This window comes from Mus pahari, chromosome 20, assembly GCF_900095145.1.
Source record: "Mus pahari chromosome 20, PAHARI_EIJ_v1.1, whole genome shotgun sequence".
In the NCBI taxonomy this organism is placed as follows: domain Eukaryota; kingdom Metazoa; phylum Chordata; class Mammalia; order Rodentia; family Muridae; genus Mus; species Mus pahari.
This window is the reverse complement of record NC_034609.1, coordinates 8,000,465-8,018,897: the sequence shown is the minus strand read 5'-3', so window position 1 is coordinate 8,018,897 and position 18,433 is coordinate 8,000,465. Positions and strand designations below refer to the sequence as shown.

General features: G+C 42.3%; 1 protein-coding gene across 1 annotated transcript; it reads right to left on the bottom strand.

Moving 5' to 3' along the window:
• Window positions 1–9,940: 9,940 nt before the first annotated feature.
• LOC110337743 (olfactory receptor 10K2-like) lies at window positions 9,941–11,024 on the bottom strand. The gene has a single exon (XM_021220803.1). The coding sequence runs from the start codon at window positions 10,976–10,978 to the stop codon at window positions 10,034–10,036; it is 945 nt and encodes a 314-aa protein (XP_021076462.1). The 5' UTR covers window positions 10,979–11,024; the 3' UTR covers window positions 9,941–10,033.
• Between the last annotated feature and the right edge of the window lie 7,409 nt (window positions 11,025–18,433).

Here is an 18,433-nt window from a genome sequence, read left to right as displayed (position 1 = left end):
CACAGAGCTCCACACCACACCTCCCAAGGAGTTCTTTTCAGAGCCCTCCAGCCAGGCAAACCCAAGTTCTGTAACTTCAACAAGGAAATGAAAGACTTTCTGAACAAGCCAAATGAAAAACAAAGATATATATCTGATGAAACAGGAGGTGCTAGTCTGCCCAAGGGAAGAGCACACTCATCGGTAACCCAGCCCCACAGGGTCAGCACTGAAAAGGACATACAAGCAACGTTACCATGCGGAGCAGGCTCTATGTATATTTTTATGTGTGTGTGTGTGTGTGTGTGTGTGTGTGTGTATCACCCATTAAAGAAAAGAGCTCTTGAATTTGAAAGAGAGCGGGATGTGAGTATTTGGGAAGGTTTGGAAGGAGGAGAAGGAAGGGGAAATGATGTAATTCCATTAAAAATCCCCCAAAATAAAATTAGTTTTTAAAAGCCTCAGTTTCTCTATTGACCTTCTACCCCAATGTGGCCCCCTTTTTATTTTTCTTGTTTCTGCAGTTATTCTAGGAGATGTTCTCACATCTGAAGATTAATGTCTTTTAAAAGCCATGGGAAAATAACGTGGAGCTAAGAGCTCACAAGATCATTACCTGAGGGAATTCTCAGATGATGAAAAGATATATCATTAGTCAGGATATCAAAACATAACCAATAAGTCATGCAACAAATCGCTATGCCCTGTCATAAAATTTGTTCTCCAAACATCAGGACTTTTCCCACCAGGAGGTCCCCAAGGACCATGAGGGTCGCAGCAAGCCATTAAGGCATAAATCACAATCTGATATTGATTTAATTTGAGGACTAAGACTTGGAAGACTGAGCACGCATGTCAGATATCAGGACACTCTACCTCAAGAACGATGCAGGTCCTCTTTGAGTTGCTGTTCGCGTGTCATATCTGAACTCCTATGACAGCTGTCCTTGACATTTCTCATCGACTACAAAGGACACAATTATTGCACAGCAATGTCATTTGGGTGCAGATGTTATGGGGGAAACCTCGAGTGTAGTTTTAAGACCAGCAATTCGTGGAGCTAAAGTCCCACTATCCCTTGGGATTAGCCAGCTTCCTGCATTGTGTTTTCTTGTTTATCATTTACTTGTGTGGGTAATGTGTCATGGCTGCAGATGCCCACAGGGACCAGAGGAGGATGTGATGGAGGAGGATGTTATGTTGCCTGGAGCTAGAGAACAGGTGGTGTCATTATCAGAATGGGTGTTGGAAACTAAGCCCTGATCCACTGAAAGAGTAGCAAGTACTCTGTCCACCTACCATGTCATTTTTCTAGCACCTACTAAACATATTTATAAAATGAATTTGCTCTGTAATAAAAATCCAGAAAGCTATATCTAAAATACCATTACAACATCTTTTTAAAAACAGACTTAATTTGCTTTATTTTTCTTGTATAAAAACCCTTATGTGAACAAAATCAGAAATGAAAAGGGAGATATAACAACAGAATCTGAGGAAATCATCAGCTCCTACTACAAAAGCCTATACTTGACAAAACTGGAAAATCTGGATGAAATGGATAACTTTCTAGACAGATACCAGGTACCAAAGTTAAATCAGGATCAGATTAATGATCTAAACAGTTCCATATGCCTTAAAGAAATAGAAACAGTCATTAATAGTCTCCCAACCAAAAAAAGCCCAGGACCAGATGGGTTTAGTGCAGAGTTCTATCAGATCTTCAAAGAAGACTGAATTACAATACTCCTCAAACTATTCCACAAAATAGAAACAGTGGGCACTCTACCCAATTCATTCTATGACGCCACAATTACTCTGATACCTAAACCACACAAAGACCCAACAAAGAAAGAGAACTTCAGACCAATTTCCCTTATGAATATTGATGCAAAAATACTCAATAAAATTCTTGCAAACCAAATCCAAGAACACAGCAAAATGATCATCCATCATGATCAAGTAGGCTTCATCCCAGGGATGCAAGGATGGTTCAATATATGGAAATCCATTAACAAAATCCACTATATAAACAAAGACATATAAACTATATAAACTGTATAAAATAAGACAAAAACCACATGATCATCTCATTAGATGCTGAGAAAGTATTCGACAAAATCCAACATTCCTTCATGATAAAAGTCTTGGAAAGATCAGGAATTCAAGGCCCCTACCTAAACATAATAAAAGCAATATACAGCAAAACAGTATCCAATATCAAACTAAATGGTGAGAAACTGGAAGCAATCCCAATAAAATCAGGGACTAGACAAGGCTGGCCACTCTCTCCCTACCTATTCAATATAGTACTTGAAGTCCTAGCCAGAGCAATTAGACAACAAAAGGAGATCAAAGGAGTACAAATTGGAAAGTCAGAAGTCAAAATATCACTATTTGTAGATGATATGATAGTTTTTAAAAGCTATCCCAAAAATTCCACCAGAGAACTCCTAAACCTGATAAACAACTTCAGTGCAGTAGTTGGATATAAAATTAACTCAAACAAACCAGTGGCCTTTCTCTACACAAAGATAAATAGGCTGAGTAAGAAGTTAGGGAAATAACACCCTTCAAAATAGTCACAAATAATAAAAAATAATAAAAAATGGTGTGACTCTAACTAAGGAAGCAAAAGATCTGTATAATAAGAACTTCAAGTCTCTGAAGAAAGAAATCAATGAAGATCTTAGACGATGGAAAGAGCTCCCATGCAGATGCTGGCAAGGATGTGAAGAAAAAGGAACCATCTTCCATTGCTGGTAGGATTGCAAGCTGGTACAACCACTCTGAAAATCAGTCTGGCAGTTCCTCAGAAAATTGGACATAGTATTACCTGAGGACCCAGCTATACTACTTTTGGGCATATACCCAGAAGATGCTCCAACATGTAATAAGGACACATGCTCTACTATGTTCATAGCAGCCTTATTTATAATAGCCAGAGATGGAAAGAACCAAGATGTCCCTCAACAGAGGAATGGATACAGAAAATGTGGTACATTTACACAATGGAGTACTATACAGCTATTAAAAACAATGAATTTATGAAATTCTTAGACAAATGGATGGATCTGGAGGATATCATCTTGAGTGAGGTAACCCAATCACAAAAGAACACACATGATATGCACTCATTGATCAGTGGCTATTAGTCCAGAAGCTTAGAATCCTTTTTAGAAGGGAAATACAATACCCATGGAAAGAGTTACAAAGACAAAGTTCAGAGCAGAGACTGAAAGAACGACCATTCAGAGACTGCCCTACTTGGGGATCCATCCCATAAACAACCACCAAACCTAGACACTATGGCAGATGCCAACAAGAGCCTGGTGACAGGAGCCTGATATAGTTGTCTCCCGAGGGCCTCTGCCAGTGCCTGGCAAATACAGAAGTGAATGCTCACAGTCATCCATTTGACGGAGCACAAGGTCCCCAATGAAGGAGCTAGAGAAAGTACCCAAGGAGCTGAAGGGGTCTGAAGCCCCATAGGAGGAACATCAATATGAACTAACCAGTACCCCCAGAGCTCCTTGGAACTATACCACCAATCAAAGAAAACTCATGGTGGGACTTGTGGCTCTAGCTGTATATGTTGCAGAGGATGGCCTAGTCAGTCATCAATGGGAGGAGAGGCCCTTGGTCTGTGAAGGTTCTATGATCCAGTATAGGGGAATGCCAGGACCAGGAATGGGAGTGGGTGAGTGGGTGGGGGCAGGAGGAGGGGAGAGAGGATGGGGGATTTTCAGAGGGGAAACTAGGAAAGGGAATAACATTTGAAATGGAAATAAAGAAAATATGTAATCAAAACAAAACAAAACAAATAAACAAAAAACAAAAAAAAACCCAAAACAAAAAAACAAACAAACCAAACCAAACCAAACCAAAACCTTATGTGATAGCCACAGCTGTAGCCTGGGTCCTCTGAACAGAACTCTCGTGTGGGTTTTCACAAGATGAGTGTGGCTTTTCACAAGATCGGCAGTGAATTCCTGGCAAGGAGACTTGGTGGACACAATCTCTTTCCAGAGGTAGCTGCAGGTCTTGGAGATGGCATCAAAGGTGGCCTTGGCAAAGTTGCCCAGGGTGGCAGTGCAGCTCCTGGCTGATGTGCATCAGTCATCAATACCAGCCATCATCAGTAGCTTCTTGGGCACAGGAGCAGCGACAATGCCATTTCTTCTGGGGGCAGGGATAAGGCACACCAGCACAGAGCCACAGCAGTCTGTCACTTAGCAGGGAACTGTGTGGGGCTTGCTAACCTTGTTCCCCTAGTAGCCTGTCTGCACAGGGACGATGGAAAGTTTGGCCAAGATGATGGCTCCTCAGATGGCAGTGGCTACCTGCTTGGAGCATTTAACACCATGACCAATGTGAGCACTGTGGTCCCCCATATTGACAAAAGTCTTGAACCCAGTCTGCTGTCCAGCCCGTTTGCTTTTGCACTGGCAGGATCTTCAGAACCTCATCCTTTAGGGATGTGCCCAGGAAAAAGCCAACAATCTCAGATTCCTTAATGGGCAGGGAGAACAGGTTGATCTCCTCCAGAGTCTTGATCTTTATATCCTTATACAGGTGGTCCAGGTTAGTGATGGGGATCAATCACCTTGTCTTCATACACTTATAATCTCAAGCAATGAAACCACATTCCCTGTCTGAAGTAGAAACTTAAGGGTTCTTTGGAAAGTTGGTTGGATGGTGTTTTGCTGGAGCAAACATGTGAAGAAATGTTTCATGAATGTGAACACAGGTGTGAAAGGCTAAGGCAGACCCATGAAGGAATGTTTCGCTGAAGCAGACACAGGAGAGAGGATGTTCTGCTAAAGCAAGCACGTGAAAGGACACGTGATGAAGGATTCTTTGCTAACAACATGCATGTATTGGTGCTCCTTACAATGCATAGAGTTGCATTTGTCAGGATGCCATAGAAAGAAATACACCAAAAACCTTCTGGTGCTGTGCTGCAGTTTTGCCGCTTCCAAGGACTTGGGCTGATTGGATGCGTGTGAGCTGAGGCGAGGCACATGGAGGACATGTGATGTTTGGACGGTACAAACAGGACTCCATGGAGTTACTGAGACAGAGCTTGGCTTGTGGGTACAGCTTATTCGTGCAACGATTATGCGTCTCGTGTCTTTGCTGATCTTTGTTTCCCTGAGAGAGGCACAGCTGAGAACTTCTCCTGGTGTTCCCATTTGTCCCTCCTGCTGACTGGAGCCAGGGCTGAGGCCTGGCTGCCTCTGCTAGGTCGTGTCACTGCTGTTGCTAACACAGTTCTACCGAACTGGACTGCTGGTGAGGTGTTGTGAGTGGATCGAGCTGCTATTGCCTGCTAACCTGCAAACTGAACAGCTGATTTCCAGACAACACAGATGGGAGTTGCTCCGAAGAACCTTTCTAAACAGATCCACTTCTCCCATATACTTTTATTTCCACTACCTCTGGTGGGTGGTGGGCTATAAGGGAGGTTAAAACATTTAAGAACCATCATTAAAGCCAAGGATTGAAAAAGACTAAAGTTATACCTGTATTTGTCTTTCTCTCTACCAGCCATGTGGCTTTGACCATGGCCACAGCCGTGACATTGACTGAGGCTCCTAAGACTGCTGCCAAATCTTCAGTGGAAGTTGCTGTGGCCTCCTAATCCTGGTCCTTCTGGTCCTCCCACTCCTTCTGCCCCAAACATCATCTGCCATTTTGTGTTTTCCGGAAGAAGAAGCCCATTACATCTTGTTCATTCATTTAACTAGTGAATTACATGAATTTAACTAGTGAATTAGATATTTAAGTTATTTTATTAGCAGACACTTGGAAACTGTCTTTTGTAAATGTAACTTTTATTTGCCTGATGTAATTGTCATCTCAGAGGTTTACTGCTGAATAAGCTCACCTTTTTCTAGTTCTTTCTGAATTCTGGTTGGCTGTCACCACTCAGCTGTTCTGGCCCAAAACTCTGCTCCAAGCTTACTCATTCAAACTGGCTTCTCTTGGCCTTGTGACCTGAATTGGTCTGCTTAGCTTCAAATTAACTCTGCCAATCTATTCTAATCTTTGAGTTCCACATGCTCTGGCTCATTCTGTCTTCATCTGCTACCTGTCTCTGTAAAACAATCCTGGGAAAACTGTTGCCTCTTTCTTTCTGCACTGCCTAAGTCGCCTCTCTTTTCTGTCTGTTTTTGTGAGAGTTGGGTATATGTAGGAGTGCTTCTGATGCTAAGGTCCTGTTCCCCAATTGGTTCTTGATAGGTCAGTAAAGAAGCCATGGGCCAATTGCTGGGCAGAGGGATAGGAGGGACTTTAGGTTCTTGGGGACAAGAGGAGAGATACAGCAAGGAAGAGAGAGTTTGCTATGCTTCTGATGAAGAAAAGTTGACTAGCCATGTAAGATCTTGAAATGGAGTGGCCACACAGGACTCTCCTACAGGCCTGTCAGGGATATTTAGCAGGGACTAGATTCAACTGAACAACTAAAATTAGGGCAGGTGGGAAGTGCAGAGATAAGAATATTGATGAAGGCATGCTTTTCCAGGTGGTAGAGAGTAGCACCCAGCAATTGTGTCAGAAGGCAAGTTGAAAATGAGCAACCTGTAGGTGTGTCTTTTATCCTTGTATTCAAGAGAATCTGGGTGGGGGCTGGTAGAGTTAAGGCAGGGTAATGAAAGCTACATGCAACAGGTGTATTCTATCTCTGACTCATTCTGTCAAATCTTTCCCTGATTCATCACTTTGTCTGCCCCTCAATTAGATGTCTCTTTTAAACATGGCTGTTTTTTTCTATAAACGAACTTTACCTTCATTGCTTGGGTATCTACTAAGGATGTGTCTATATCACAGACAGAAGGATTACAGGTGTGTGATTAGTTAGAGTTTTTATTGCTGTGCTGAAACACCATGACTTAAAGGCAAGATGGGGAGGAAAGGGTTTATTTGACCTACACTTCCATATCACTGTCCATCACTGAAGGAAGTCAGCACAAGCACTTAAACAGGGCAGCAACCTGGTGTCAGGAGCTGAGCTGATGCAGAAGCCATGGAATTGGTCCTGCTTACTGGCTTGTTCCTTTTTCTTTTCTTTTCTTTTTGTTTTTTTGTTTTTCGAGACAGGGTTTATCTGTGTACCCTTGGCTGTCCTGGAACTCACTCTGTAGACCAGGCTGGCCTCGAACTCAGAAATTTGTCTGCCTCTGCCTCTTAAGTGCTGGGATTAAAGGCATCTGCCACCATGCCCACCTATCAATCAGTCAATCGCTAATTAAGAAAATGCCCTTTAGGCCCGTCTACAACCTGTTCTTATGGAGGCATCTTCTTAATAGAAGTTCTCTCCTCTCAGAGGACTTTACCTGGTGTCAAAGTGGCATAAAACTATTCAACGTATCACCTTAAAAACCAAACCAAACCAAACCAAGCCAAATACCAGGCATGAGAAACCCTGTTTTGAGTTGTAGGCCACGGTTGCTCAAGAGACCCCTAAGACATATAGCCTATGGCTGTTGCCCTTGGTTGCCTCCCACAGGTAGAAGGATAGTCCTTACTGCTGAAGACACCATGCACTTCATAAACAGGCCCAGGGGCCCCTGAGCTGGAACTGACCTGAATACCTCCTCCCTGAGGACGCACTTTCACGGTACAAAGGAGGGAAACAACCAACAGTCCTCCGCAGCTATGACTATGAACCACATCAATGACCAACAGGGCTCCATAACCCCACAGGTGCAGTAGTGGCCCACATGTCTTAGCAGCAACCAACAGCTCTCCAATTGGACTTATGACCTGCTCAACGAGAGGGGAACCTGGCCTAGTGCTGGAATCCTAGCTCACTACTCAGTGCTAATTAATTAAAAAAAATATTAAAGTAGTTCTTATATAAATTCATGTACCATTTTTTGCCTTAAGTAAGCCTCTGGATTCTTGATGTAGGTATTTCTTGGGTGCATTGTTATGTGACATCAGTTTAATTATAGTTTTTTCCAGGATGTCTTTAAGGAAACGTGTACTGTGTTGGTGGACCATTAGTCTGTTTCCTTGGAGTCAGTTGTCTTGTCTTCCTCAGCAGTGAAAGCATAGCAGCTGTTGGGAGCAGGACTTCCTTCTTCCTTAGCCCCTTTCTTTCTGTGTCACCATAATTCCACACATTATTACTATTAGTTGAGCTTATGCCTGAAACTCAAGGGCTGGCGTCAGTAAACTCAGGGGAACTTATAACTAGGCAGAGGGCCTGCAGGGTTTTGATCTCTTCAAAAGCTACCTTTGAATCTCAGAATTGTACCACTTTCCTTCAGGTCATATTTAGAATTTAGAGATAAAGTTATCAAGGTGCATGTGGGTGTGTGCGCTTGTGTGACTGGAATGACCAAGAAGAGAGACAGAGGTATATTCACTCTTTAAGCCCTATCCCCATAATGTTTCAAGCTTTAAAGCTATGGAAGAAATGAAGTGGACTAGCATTCTTAGTGTACGGGCTTTACTCTGTAAAACAAATAAGTTTCTGGATGGGGGAGATCCCTCTTCTTTTTCTCTTATTTCAGTTCCTGGAAGACCTACATTGTTAGTCTTCATCACTAAAGAAGTAATTTGTTGAAGAAAAGGAAAACAGGAAGGAAAAAAAAATGATTCCAGAAACTGTCATTCAGAGACAGATCCTGGGAAGATCCACAAACAGGGGTCTGGATTCCTGGGTTCTGTTTCCTAGCCTACATAAAGAGACAAACAAAACAGTTTCTCTAGTTCTGGCTCTAAACACGTGTGGACTCCAGGGTCACATGAAGATCGGATGCTGATGACTCTTTGCAGAGTTTCCCATATAGTGAATGACGAATGAAAGAGACTTTAAGCTTAGATTTGTCCCCGTGTATAAGATAGTCATATTCATTAGATACACTGATATTATCAGCGTACAGTATATCTGAATAAATACTTAAAAATAATTAATTAAAAAGAAACACCAAGGTAGATGTTTTCTGACTTTCTCATGAAAGCATTAATTGGCTATATTATATACACCAAATTTTGTACTGGTAGTTGTCCAATTAGCTCATTACAATTGTAACTTAATTATATTGAAATAATAGAATTCAGACATTATACAGAAAGAACACAACCTTGAAAAAGAGGGCTTCCTAGGTGTATAGGACAGGGTTGGCTGGAGGAATGGAACTAGTAGTGTGACCCACATGGTACGGGACTGCCTGGGTAGTCAGTGGTGTCTATTCACATGCTGCAGAGGCCGAGAACATTATAGATATATAGATATACATTATAGATGCTCATTCCATAAAATTGGCTTCTCAGTACTCAAAAAGTCTGTGCCTGGAAGGTTCCTGAAGATTTACTTGTCTTTGGTCCATGTTGGGATTCTAAAGAAGCCATCAAAGGATGGTGGTGGTGGCTGCAAAAACAACAAAAGCAACATTCGTAGATGCAGTATGGGAAAGTGGGCAGCAAACATCACCTTTTGCCTCAGACCTCTTTACTTCCAGGCTACATGTTGAAAGGCTCTGTTCATGCTGGGGGAAAATCTCCCCTTAGCTAATCTCTTCCAGAAATGCTTTCACGAACCTGCCTGAAGTATGTATCTTAGCTGATTCTAGATCCTACTCGAATTGACAGTTGAGATTAGTCACAACACTGGATCCCTAGGACCGAGATAGGTTCATGTAATATTCTTTTTCTTAAAAAGATTGATTTATTATTATTATGCATAAGTACACTGTAGCTGTCTTCAGACTCACCAGAAGAGGGTGTCAGATCTCATTACGGGTGGTTGTGAGTCACCATGTGGTTGTTGGGATTTGAACTCAGGACCCGTGGAAGAGCAGTCAGTGCTCTTACCTGCTGAGCCATCTCACCAGCCCTCATGCAATATTCTTTAGTGGACAATAATTCATGTCGTGGAGGCTAGAAATTATGCGTTTCTGAATTTTATAATGGAAGTGAGCTAAAAAAAATTCTCTATTTCTGACCATGACACTCAATTGCTTAGTTATTTCCATGTTGAGAATTTCCCTCTGAGTCTGTTATTCTTAGTTATTTGAGATATAAAAAAGTGTTCTACAGATCAATGTTGTCTTAGGGTAACTGTTCTTCCTATTACCCGATGAAGAGCTGATTTGAAATCTTTGTTTCTTAAGCTGTAGATAACTGGATTGAATAACGGAGTTAGGATAGTGTAGGATACTGATATCAGGGCATCCTGGCTCGAAGAGTAGCTGGACTTGGGCCTTAGGTAGATAAAAGAGGCACATCCATAGTGCACTATGACAACAATGAGGTGAGAGGCGCATGTGGAAAATGCTTTGTACCTGCCCAGCGTGGAAGGGAATTGGAGGATGGCAGAAATGATGTGAATGTATGATACCAGGATCAACAAGAGAGGGATAACCAGGACCAGCGCGCAAAGCAGGAAGATGGTGATCTGAGTAGAGTGGGGGTGGTGAGATGCCAACTGGAGGACAGGGGAGATGTCACAGAAAAAGTGGTGGAGTTGATTGGAAGAGCGGAAGGGTAGACGAAACACCAGGGATGTGATTATCTGTGCCACAGTGAAGCCACAGACACACGCGGCAGCTACTAGCCCCACGCATACTCTGTGTCCCATGAGCACCGTGTAGCGCAGAGGGTGGCAAATGGCCACGTAACGATCATAACCCATGGCTGCCAGCAGGAAGGAGTGAGAACAGCCGAGGAAGAGGAAGGTGAACATTTGAATGGCGCAGCCGAGGAAAGAGATGCTCTTCTTCCGAGCCAGCAAGTCCATCAGCATCTTGGGCACAATGACGAAGGTGTAGCAGGTCTCAGAACAGGACAGGACAGAAAGGAAGAAGTACATGGGCGTATGAAGGGCTCGGTCTAGCACAATGGTGGAAACAATCAAGGCGTTGGTGCTCAGAGTGAACAAATAGAGGGACAGGAAGACGGCGAAGAGCAGCAGCTGCAGCTCAGCCAGAGACGAGAAGCCAAGGAAGACAAACTCTCTGACCACAGTGTCATTTACACACTCCATGGAGGCTCTGTCATCAGAGGTCAGCCCCAGATGGGGAGGGGCACGGAGGAAATCCTTACACGCTCGAGAAGCACAGGAGACTGACAGCCGGATAGTGTGTGCTCTCAGGCCTTACTTCTAAACTTATCATGCCTCCTCCTTCCTGTCTTTCCTAGAAACGAGCGTTCCAGATCAAGCTGTCGTACATCGGACGTTGTCTCCGCAGTAGTTCTGGTAACACACAGCCCCAAAGTTCTTAAATTTCTGACGGAATTGTACGTAAAAAATTTATTTATTTTATATATGAGTGCTCTATCTGCATGTACACCTGCATGCCAGAAGAGAGCATTGGATCCCAATACAGATGGTTGTGAGCCACCCTGTGGTTGCTGAGAGTTGAACTCAGGACCTCAGGCAGAGCAGTGTGCTGAGCCATCTCTCTAGCCCCTGAATTGCCACACCACCTCCAGTAGGATCTGAGTGACAAATTCCACAGACGGAGGCAATTGACCTCAAAAGGGGAGGCCTCCTGGAACCGGTTGTGGAACTCTTTGCTGGATAAAAAATATTGAGCCGTAGTTCTCATGGCAATCTATCTGTTTTGTTTTCTCTTATTCCTTTTCTTATTTACATGTTCCTGGTAGCCTAGGCCAAGATCTTAAGCGAGAATAATGGGTAAGAAACCATCCCTAGAGATGGGGCCACTAACATGACCTTATCCCCAGGGAAACCAATGCTTTACCTTCTAAATCATGTACAAAACTATTATGATAAAAACTTTCCCAACAATAAAATTTCATATGGCTACATGTGTGTCATCAGAGGTGGATTTTGGTATATGGTAAACAAAGCCTTAATTAGAAAGAATTAAAATAGTTTAAATTTATGCATTGAAGATTTATAAAAAAGCAGGCACTAGATGTTAAATAATAACTGACCATGGGGCTGGAAAGTTAGTTCAGCAGTTAAGAGCACTGACCATTAAAGATTTATTAACCTGTTCCTGGAAATATACCACTAGCCTTGGATGACAGCCCCCACTGAATACATCCTTTTAGAATTGTTATATTTTGATGATTTATAGTGATGTTACCTGTTCTGTTTGTGACTCACTGAATACATAGTTTCAGAGTTGTAATGCTTGGATGATTTTTGTGCTTTACTGTGCCAAATGTTATTATTTTTTTTTGTTGGTATTCGTGATTGTTTCACTGGATATAGTTTCTAAGAGATGTAATGTTTGTTTTTTTAATGTATAAAATACCCTGCTTGAGAGCTGCAGAATACACTCAGATTCAAACTGCCTCTGTGTTTGTTTCTGTTTGTCACGGCCACAGAATTCTTACCCACCTAGCTTTAAGGACCTTCATTCCAGGGACCCCCATACCTGACTGGGGTGATCCGTGGCACTGAATTGCACTTTTATCTTCAGTCTGTTGATAAGGCTTGAGTTTGGATCCTGTGCACTGCAGCGCTTGTCCATCTGCCTTACTTGAATCTACACTCTCTCAAGGAAATCTTCCCACAGCTACAAGTCCCCTAAATCGCCCCACCTGTCTACAGTTCATGTGACACGTGCTGGGTTTTCATTCTTTGTACATCTAAACTCCCAATTTTAGCTTTCCATAACACGTACCTACGTATTCTGTTGCCTCATTGTTTTATAGAAGGAGCTATAAGTTCTACCATCTCATACCCTTATCATGGTGACCCTTCTGTATTTTTACTTTGCTCCGAAGACAAATTTTGGCACATCATTTCCTTCTTATCCATTCCAAGACAGAATTATTCCATCTACAACCCAGTACTTGTCTGAGAGTCTGTCCTCCCTCAGAGAGAAGCTCAGTCTTTCTAGAAGATTCTGACCAACTTTTACCAGTTCCCTCAGCTCCCTCGAAGTCACCTTGTGATTGCCTTTCTTGTATACCTTCACCACATTGTCCCCTGACGGCAGATTAATCTACTTACATATAAACCATACTATAACATTAATCCCCTCATTCACTTTTGTTCCTGGTTACTGCACAGTTCAAACTCTTTACGTACTTCACAGTGTTTCATTTGAGAAGCCAAAGCTGCCCACCATGCTCTTCTGGAAGTGTGTATCCCACAGGACAGGAAAGAGGAACCCTGTGCTTCCGTGCCTCTGCTTGTTTAAGTTAGCTTATACATGTTTTTATTTATAGGTGCTTTGTAACTAGGCTTCATTCAAATCACACAGCTCACCAAACCTTTTGGTAATTCCCAGTAGAAGGAATTCTTTCTTCCTCAGAACTCACACAGGCATTGCATGAAAAACTTGATATGACATTCTCTTAATTTTGAATTGAATTTGTATTGGATTGTTCTGCTAGCTTTTCCCACTACATTTGTACCCTTGAGGGAAAGATGTGAATTTGATATATATTGATAAAAACATGCAGTTTTCCTGTGTGTCTAAGATCACATAAAGGACTGAACAGCTTCTCAGTGAGTCATTAACTATTCTGCAAGGCTAGGCTGCTGTGTCATCACCGGTTTCCATTCTGGATGGACTCTTGTGAGAACCCAGAGTCACAGCGTCCTCAGAATTACTTCTTCCTGGGCATGAGGGTTGCTTAGCATTAATAAATACATCTTAAGGATTTATGTGCCACATGACCTTGGTGACACCACTCAAACTTTAAAGACAAATCTTAGTTTAGAAATTAGGAAGGAGAATGGAATAGATTCTGGGTTTACAGTTGCATTGTTTAGAGTTACTCTGAAGTGAGAGTGCATTTGCTGCTCTTTAGTGCATAGGAATCGAAGGAAGTGAGAGAGACACAGTAAATATATCTGTGTATGCATCGCATTCAAAACAATTAAAGTTATTACCTTAACTACTGTTAATAATAAAGACTTCAACGATGTAGTCTACCTTAGAAGAGAGCGCAACAGAAGCTATCAAATAGTAACAAGAATTACTAAGTGGTGTGCTACAATAATTTTCAGACACTAGATCTGCAGTAATAATAAATATGTAAACAGGCCTTGCTCCAAGGCTCCCGTTTGCTTATGGTTCAAAAGTAAGGCATATAGAGAAGAAGAGATTGTTGCTAAAATTATGATGCTTGAAACATAGATACATATTTAGAAGCACCCGTGTACACTCCTGGAAAACAAAGTTTTAAATGTATCTTCGATTCTTTTATCTGTTATATGACCGAAGCATTTTGGGTACAGCATTTATGAGACTGGACACTATTTAGCAGCTATAATTTTAATCCAAGCATAAAAATAGTTCCAGTGTGCACAATAGCTTCTCATTTCTTCTGGAGGAGAGCTGTCTTATTTCTGATGTTTTCTGTTTTTATAATTGTTCTTAACAGCCTCCAAACCTGTGAAGGGGACAGATAGGGACAGATAGGGACAAATAGGGACAGATAGGGACAGATAGGGACAGACAGCCTCTTCTGCTTACTTTTCTGGTCACTTGCCCAAAGCCTCACATAGAGCAATTTACTGACTAATAGTTTGGTAAATCTACTCTCCATTCTAACTCCAATTTTTAAAATTCTTGGCCTGCTAGTGAGTTTCTGCATACCCTCACGCAAGGTTAGATAATGCAGGAGTAAGATGTACTTTGAGTCCTGACAGATTTAGGCTTTATTTCTGATGCTGACGTGTACTGATGTAAATTCTATAACTCTGATTTTTTTTAACTGTTCTGGTGAAAAGAGCAATTCATGCTTCCCAAGGCTAGCGGGGGTTAAGAGAGATTTTATATCTCTATTATTTTAAAATCATTATAAACACATCTATATGATCTAGACATCACACACGCACACACACACACACACACACACACACACACACACACACACACTTACTTTACCTTGAAAGTTAATGCATGCTGGAGCTGGGACCGGGGTCCAAACAAATTTTAGCAGCTGTCCTTTTCTATTAGTTCCTTCATCACAGACAATGAGAGGATGCTGCTTTCTTGTCTAACCAAATTTCAGCAGAGAGAGGGAGGTGCGCATGAAGTACCACCCTAAGCTAAGGAGGTATTGGCAACTAATAGGTGCTGGGAGAAAGGAGGTCAGTTTTCTTTGAGAGTGTGGCCTGCGGTGGGTGGCCTGTTCTCCAGCGAAGGTCACACATTCAAGAGTATTTGGGTAGCACCAATTGGACCTGATTGATGGGTTAAAGAAAAGACAGCTGTATGGGCTGGGAAGAGGAAACAGTTTGGGGAGGTGAGGTAAAGAGTTGAATATAATCAATGTGCATTCTCAAAGAACTGATAAAAAAAAACTGAGAAAGGGCAGGCTGGCAGCTTTGAGAGGAATATGTTCATTGCTTTTTGCACTTTTATTGGTTTAAGAGCAATGATGGTAGGACAAGCCGGATGACTGTTCTTCATGACACTGGCTAATCCCCATCACTTACAAAAGGGGTGTTAGGAAGCCAGAGCTGTAAGTGTTACAGCCATGGCTGATCTTAAGGCAAGTTGAAGACAGTAAGGGCAGAAAGCAGGATATATTGTGTTGGCACAGACTGCTCTGTTTGGGAGGCTGTTTAGGAGGCTCTGTTTGGGAGGCTGTTCACCTCAGGGTGATGCTGATTCTTGGAGATCTCTCTCTTTGCACAGAAGTTTCTCTTGTACTTTATAATCTATCTACCTCTTCTCTATGCATTTCTGCCTGTGTTCTTGCCTGTTTGTAGTCTGTGTTTCCAGAACACATAGTTTCCTTCCATTTTCCACCTACAGTTATTTGTACATTTACTGAATTATTAATTCCGTGTTAAGCTGTGTAATTTTTCTAAATCTTACCTAGCACCTCTCTGCTTTGCAGAAAGTTTATTACTTCTCACAGTTAAAATGTTATTGAGTGACTTGCTGAATTCAATCAGAATTGAATGAAGAGGTCTGTGTAAATTTAGGCAGAGCTACAATTAAGTTAATTTAGAATAGGCGTGGCATTTATAGGTCTAGTTTTGTAGAAATTCACTTCAAGGTTAACTATTCACGACCAGTGTTGCTTAGAACCTGCATCTTTAAATGTGGCGTTCCTTTTTTGTGATTGTCTCTGCTCTACGTTAGACCCAGCAGCCTTCTTTCTTGCTTACCTGAGATGTGAAAACCTATGTGTTGTTGGAGGTAGATGTTTAATCTTGTTTCCCAGCGTTAGTGGTGTCAGCTGAAGGAAGATGTCAGCTGTCCATGGATGAGCACCTCTTTCCCTTCTTCTGTTCCCGAGAAAGCCCAGTGACACAGAGGCACCAGGACAGAAGTCACATAGACTGCTAGAAGAAGAGGAAGTATGAGGTGATTTAACATTTGCTGCTGTCTACTCAGGGAGGTATGGAATCATAGTCTGGGGTCTGAGACCCAGACTGAAACAAATGTAATCAGCCTTCTTGTGCCCTTTTATATGAATTAACCGAGCATCGCAGTCATGGCTAATAGTGACCATAAAGGAGTTGCTTCATTTTTGGTAGTACAAGGTCTTCAGTGGGTCTCCTGATGCCAACATCATTGCCATGGAGATGCTGCACTGGGTTTAATTAACAGCTTGCTTGGTTGTAGAAAATAGACACAAGTCACCAAACATTAAGTTGTTCAAAATTAGGCCCGGGCATTAGGGCTCAGGGCACAGGGTCCTCTGAGCCACTCTCAGATGCAACTTAGAAAATTTGATCAATCCTAATTTGCTGCGTTTGTAAAGCTATAGAAGAGAATGCTTATGCATGTAGCGAAGCGTTCTAATCTCTAAGCTAATATTGTGACTCTACTCCATCAAACAAAAACCAATAATGCACAGGAAACACCAAATGTGTGCTGAGTGCTGGAAAAAGAGTGCTCTAATAACCTTAACGACATAACCATGCTTAGTCTGGGCCTCTCTATGCCCTCTGGCTGAGGCCAATTCAGCGCTCTAACTCCAAGCCACAGCTGCGTGTCCACTCCAGTCCTCCAGGCCCACACTCAGGTGGGAGCCACATTTGTAATCTCTCTTCATGAGTCCGACTCAGTTTTATCTGGACACACGCCCAGGACCTTCACCCTGTGTTCTCCATCCACATCTCCCCTCCAGGCCCTCTTGCCCCAGGTCCAGCCTGTATCCAGATCTCTGTGCTCTTTTTTGCTGAGTCTGACCAAGGTCCTTGGGCTTGCCCTGCCCTCCATTTTTTTCCTTATGATCGTTAACCTTTGGCTTTTACTGTCTTTCTGCCTCCCCTTCTACAGTGAGCTGAACGTTTGGAGTAGAATAGAATATATATGTTCCAGTTAGGGCTGAACATTCTATAGTCTCTTATTCTCTACACTTATCCAGTTATAGGTCTCTGTGTGAATCACCATCTACTGCAAACCAAAGTCTTGAGCATAAAGATGTGCCTTAATATATGGATGAAATGATAAATCATGAGGGCTTGGTTTAATGTTTACGTTCATTTAGTAGAATAATGATAATATATTCTCTCCTAGAGTCTATGATCTGTTTAGCCATAAGTTCTTGGACCCATAATGGCGCCAGGTTTCATCTTGTGTAGTGGACCTTAAACACGATCAAAGTGGGGTTAGTTACCTCCACAACATCCATGCCACTGTTGTGCCAGTGAGCAAGTCTTGCCCAACCAATCATTACTGTCACTCACAAGGTTCACATCTGTGTGTGGCTGGTGATTACTTCCTCCTCTGGCAGCAGACGTAGCACCTTGCAGCACAATGAAAGCTAGCCAGTAAGATGAAGCTTCCATTACAGTACCAACTCGACTTCTCCAGATCCTATGACTCAAGTATATGGTGTCTTCAGCAATAGAGTCTTAACCATCAAGTTCTGGGCAGTAACCATGAACGTCGGAAATCGTCTATAATGTTTGGTGGCCTACTGGGTAATAACTACAAAAGCAGCAGCTCGTTCCCAGGACTGGGCCTCTGTTGTTAATCACAGGATAACGGCATTTCATCTCTTTTTATGTCCTTGTTGAGCTATTTTAAGGTGTTTGCACAGTAGTGCCTATATGACTTTTTTTTTGAAAGTCTTAGTGTAAATCTCTTTAAGTTTCCCTCCTCTGCCCTGCCCTCTCCTCCCACACACCAGTTTTTACCCCTTCCTGTTTCACAACTCATTTTAACCCTTTATACCAGTGTGTTCTCTCTCTCCTCTCTTGAAAGCCCGTTCCCATGTCCCCTTAGTGATTCCCTGACATCTATGGTATTTCAGATGAAATATCACAAACTTAAAGTGTCAAAGCTAACATCCACACTCCATCCACTGACCCATGAATTTCACACTTCCATTTTTCATGTCATTCTGTAAATGACATTTTTATTATCCAGTCATTAGTTAATGGACATCTAGCCTATTTTAATTTCCTAAACAGAAGTTGAACAGACAGCACTTGGGAGGCAGAGGCAGGCGGATTTCTGAGTTCGAGGCCAGCCTGGTCTACAAAGTGAGATCCAGGACAGCCAGGGCTATACAGAGAAACCCTATTTTGAAAAACAAA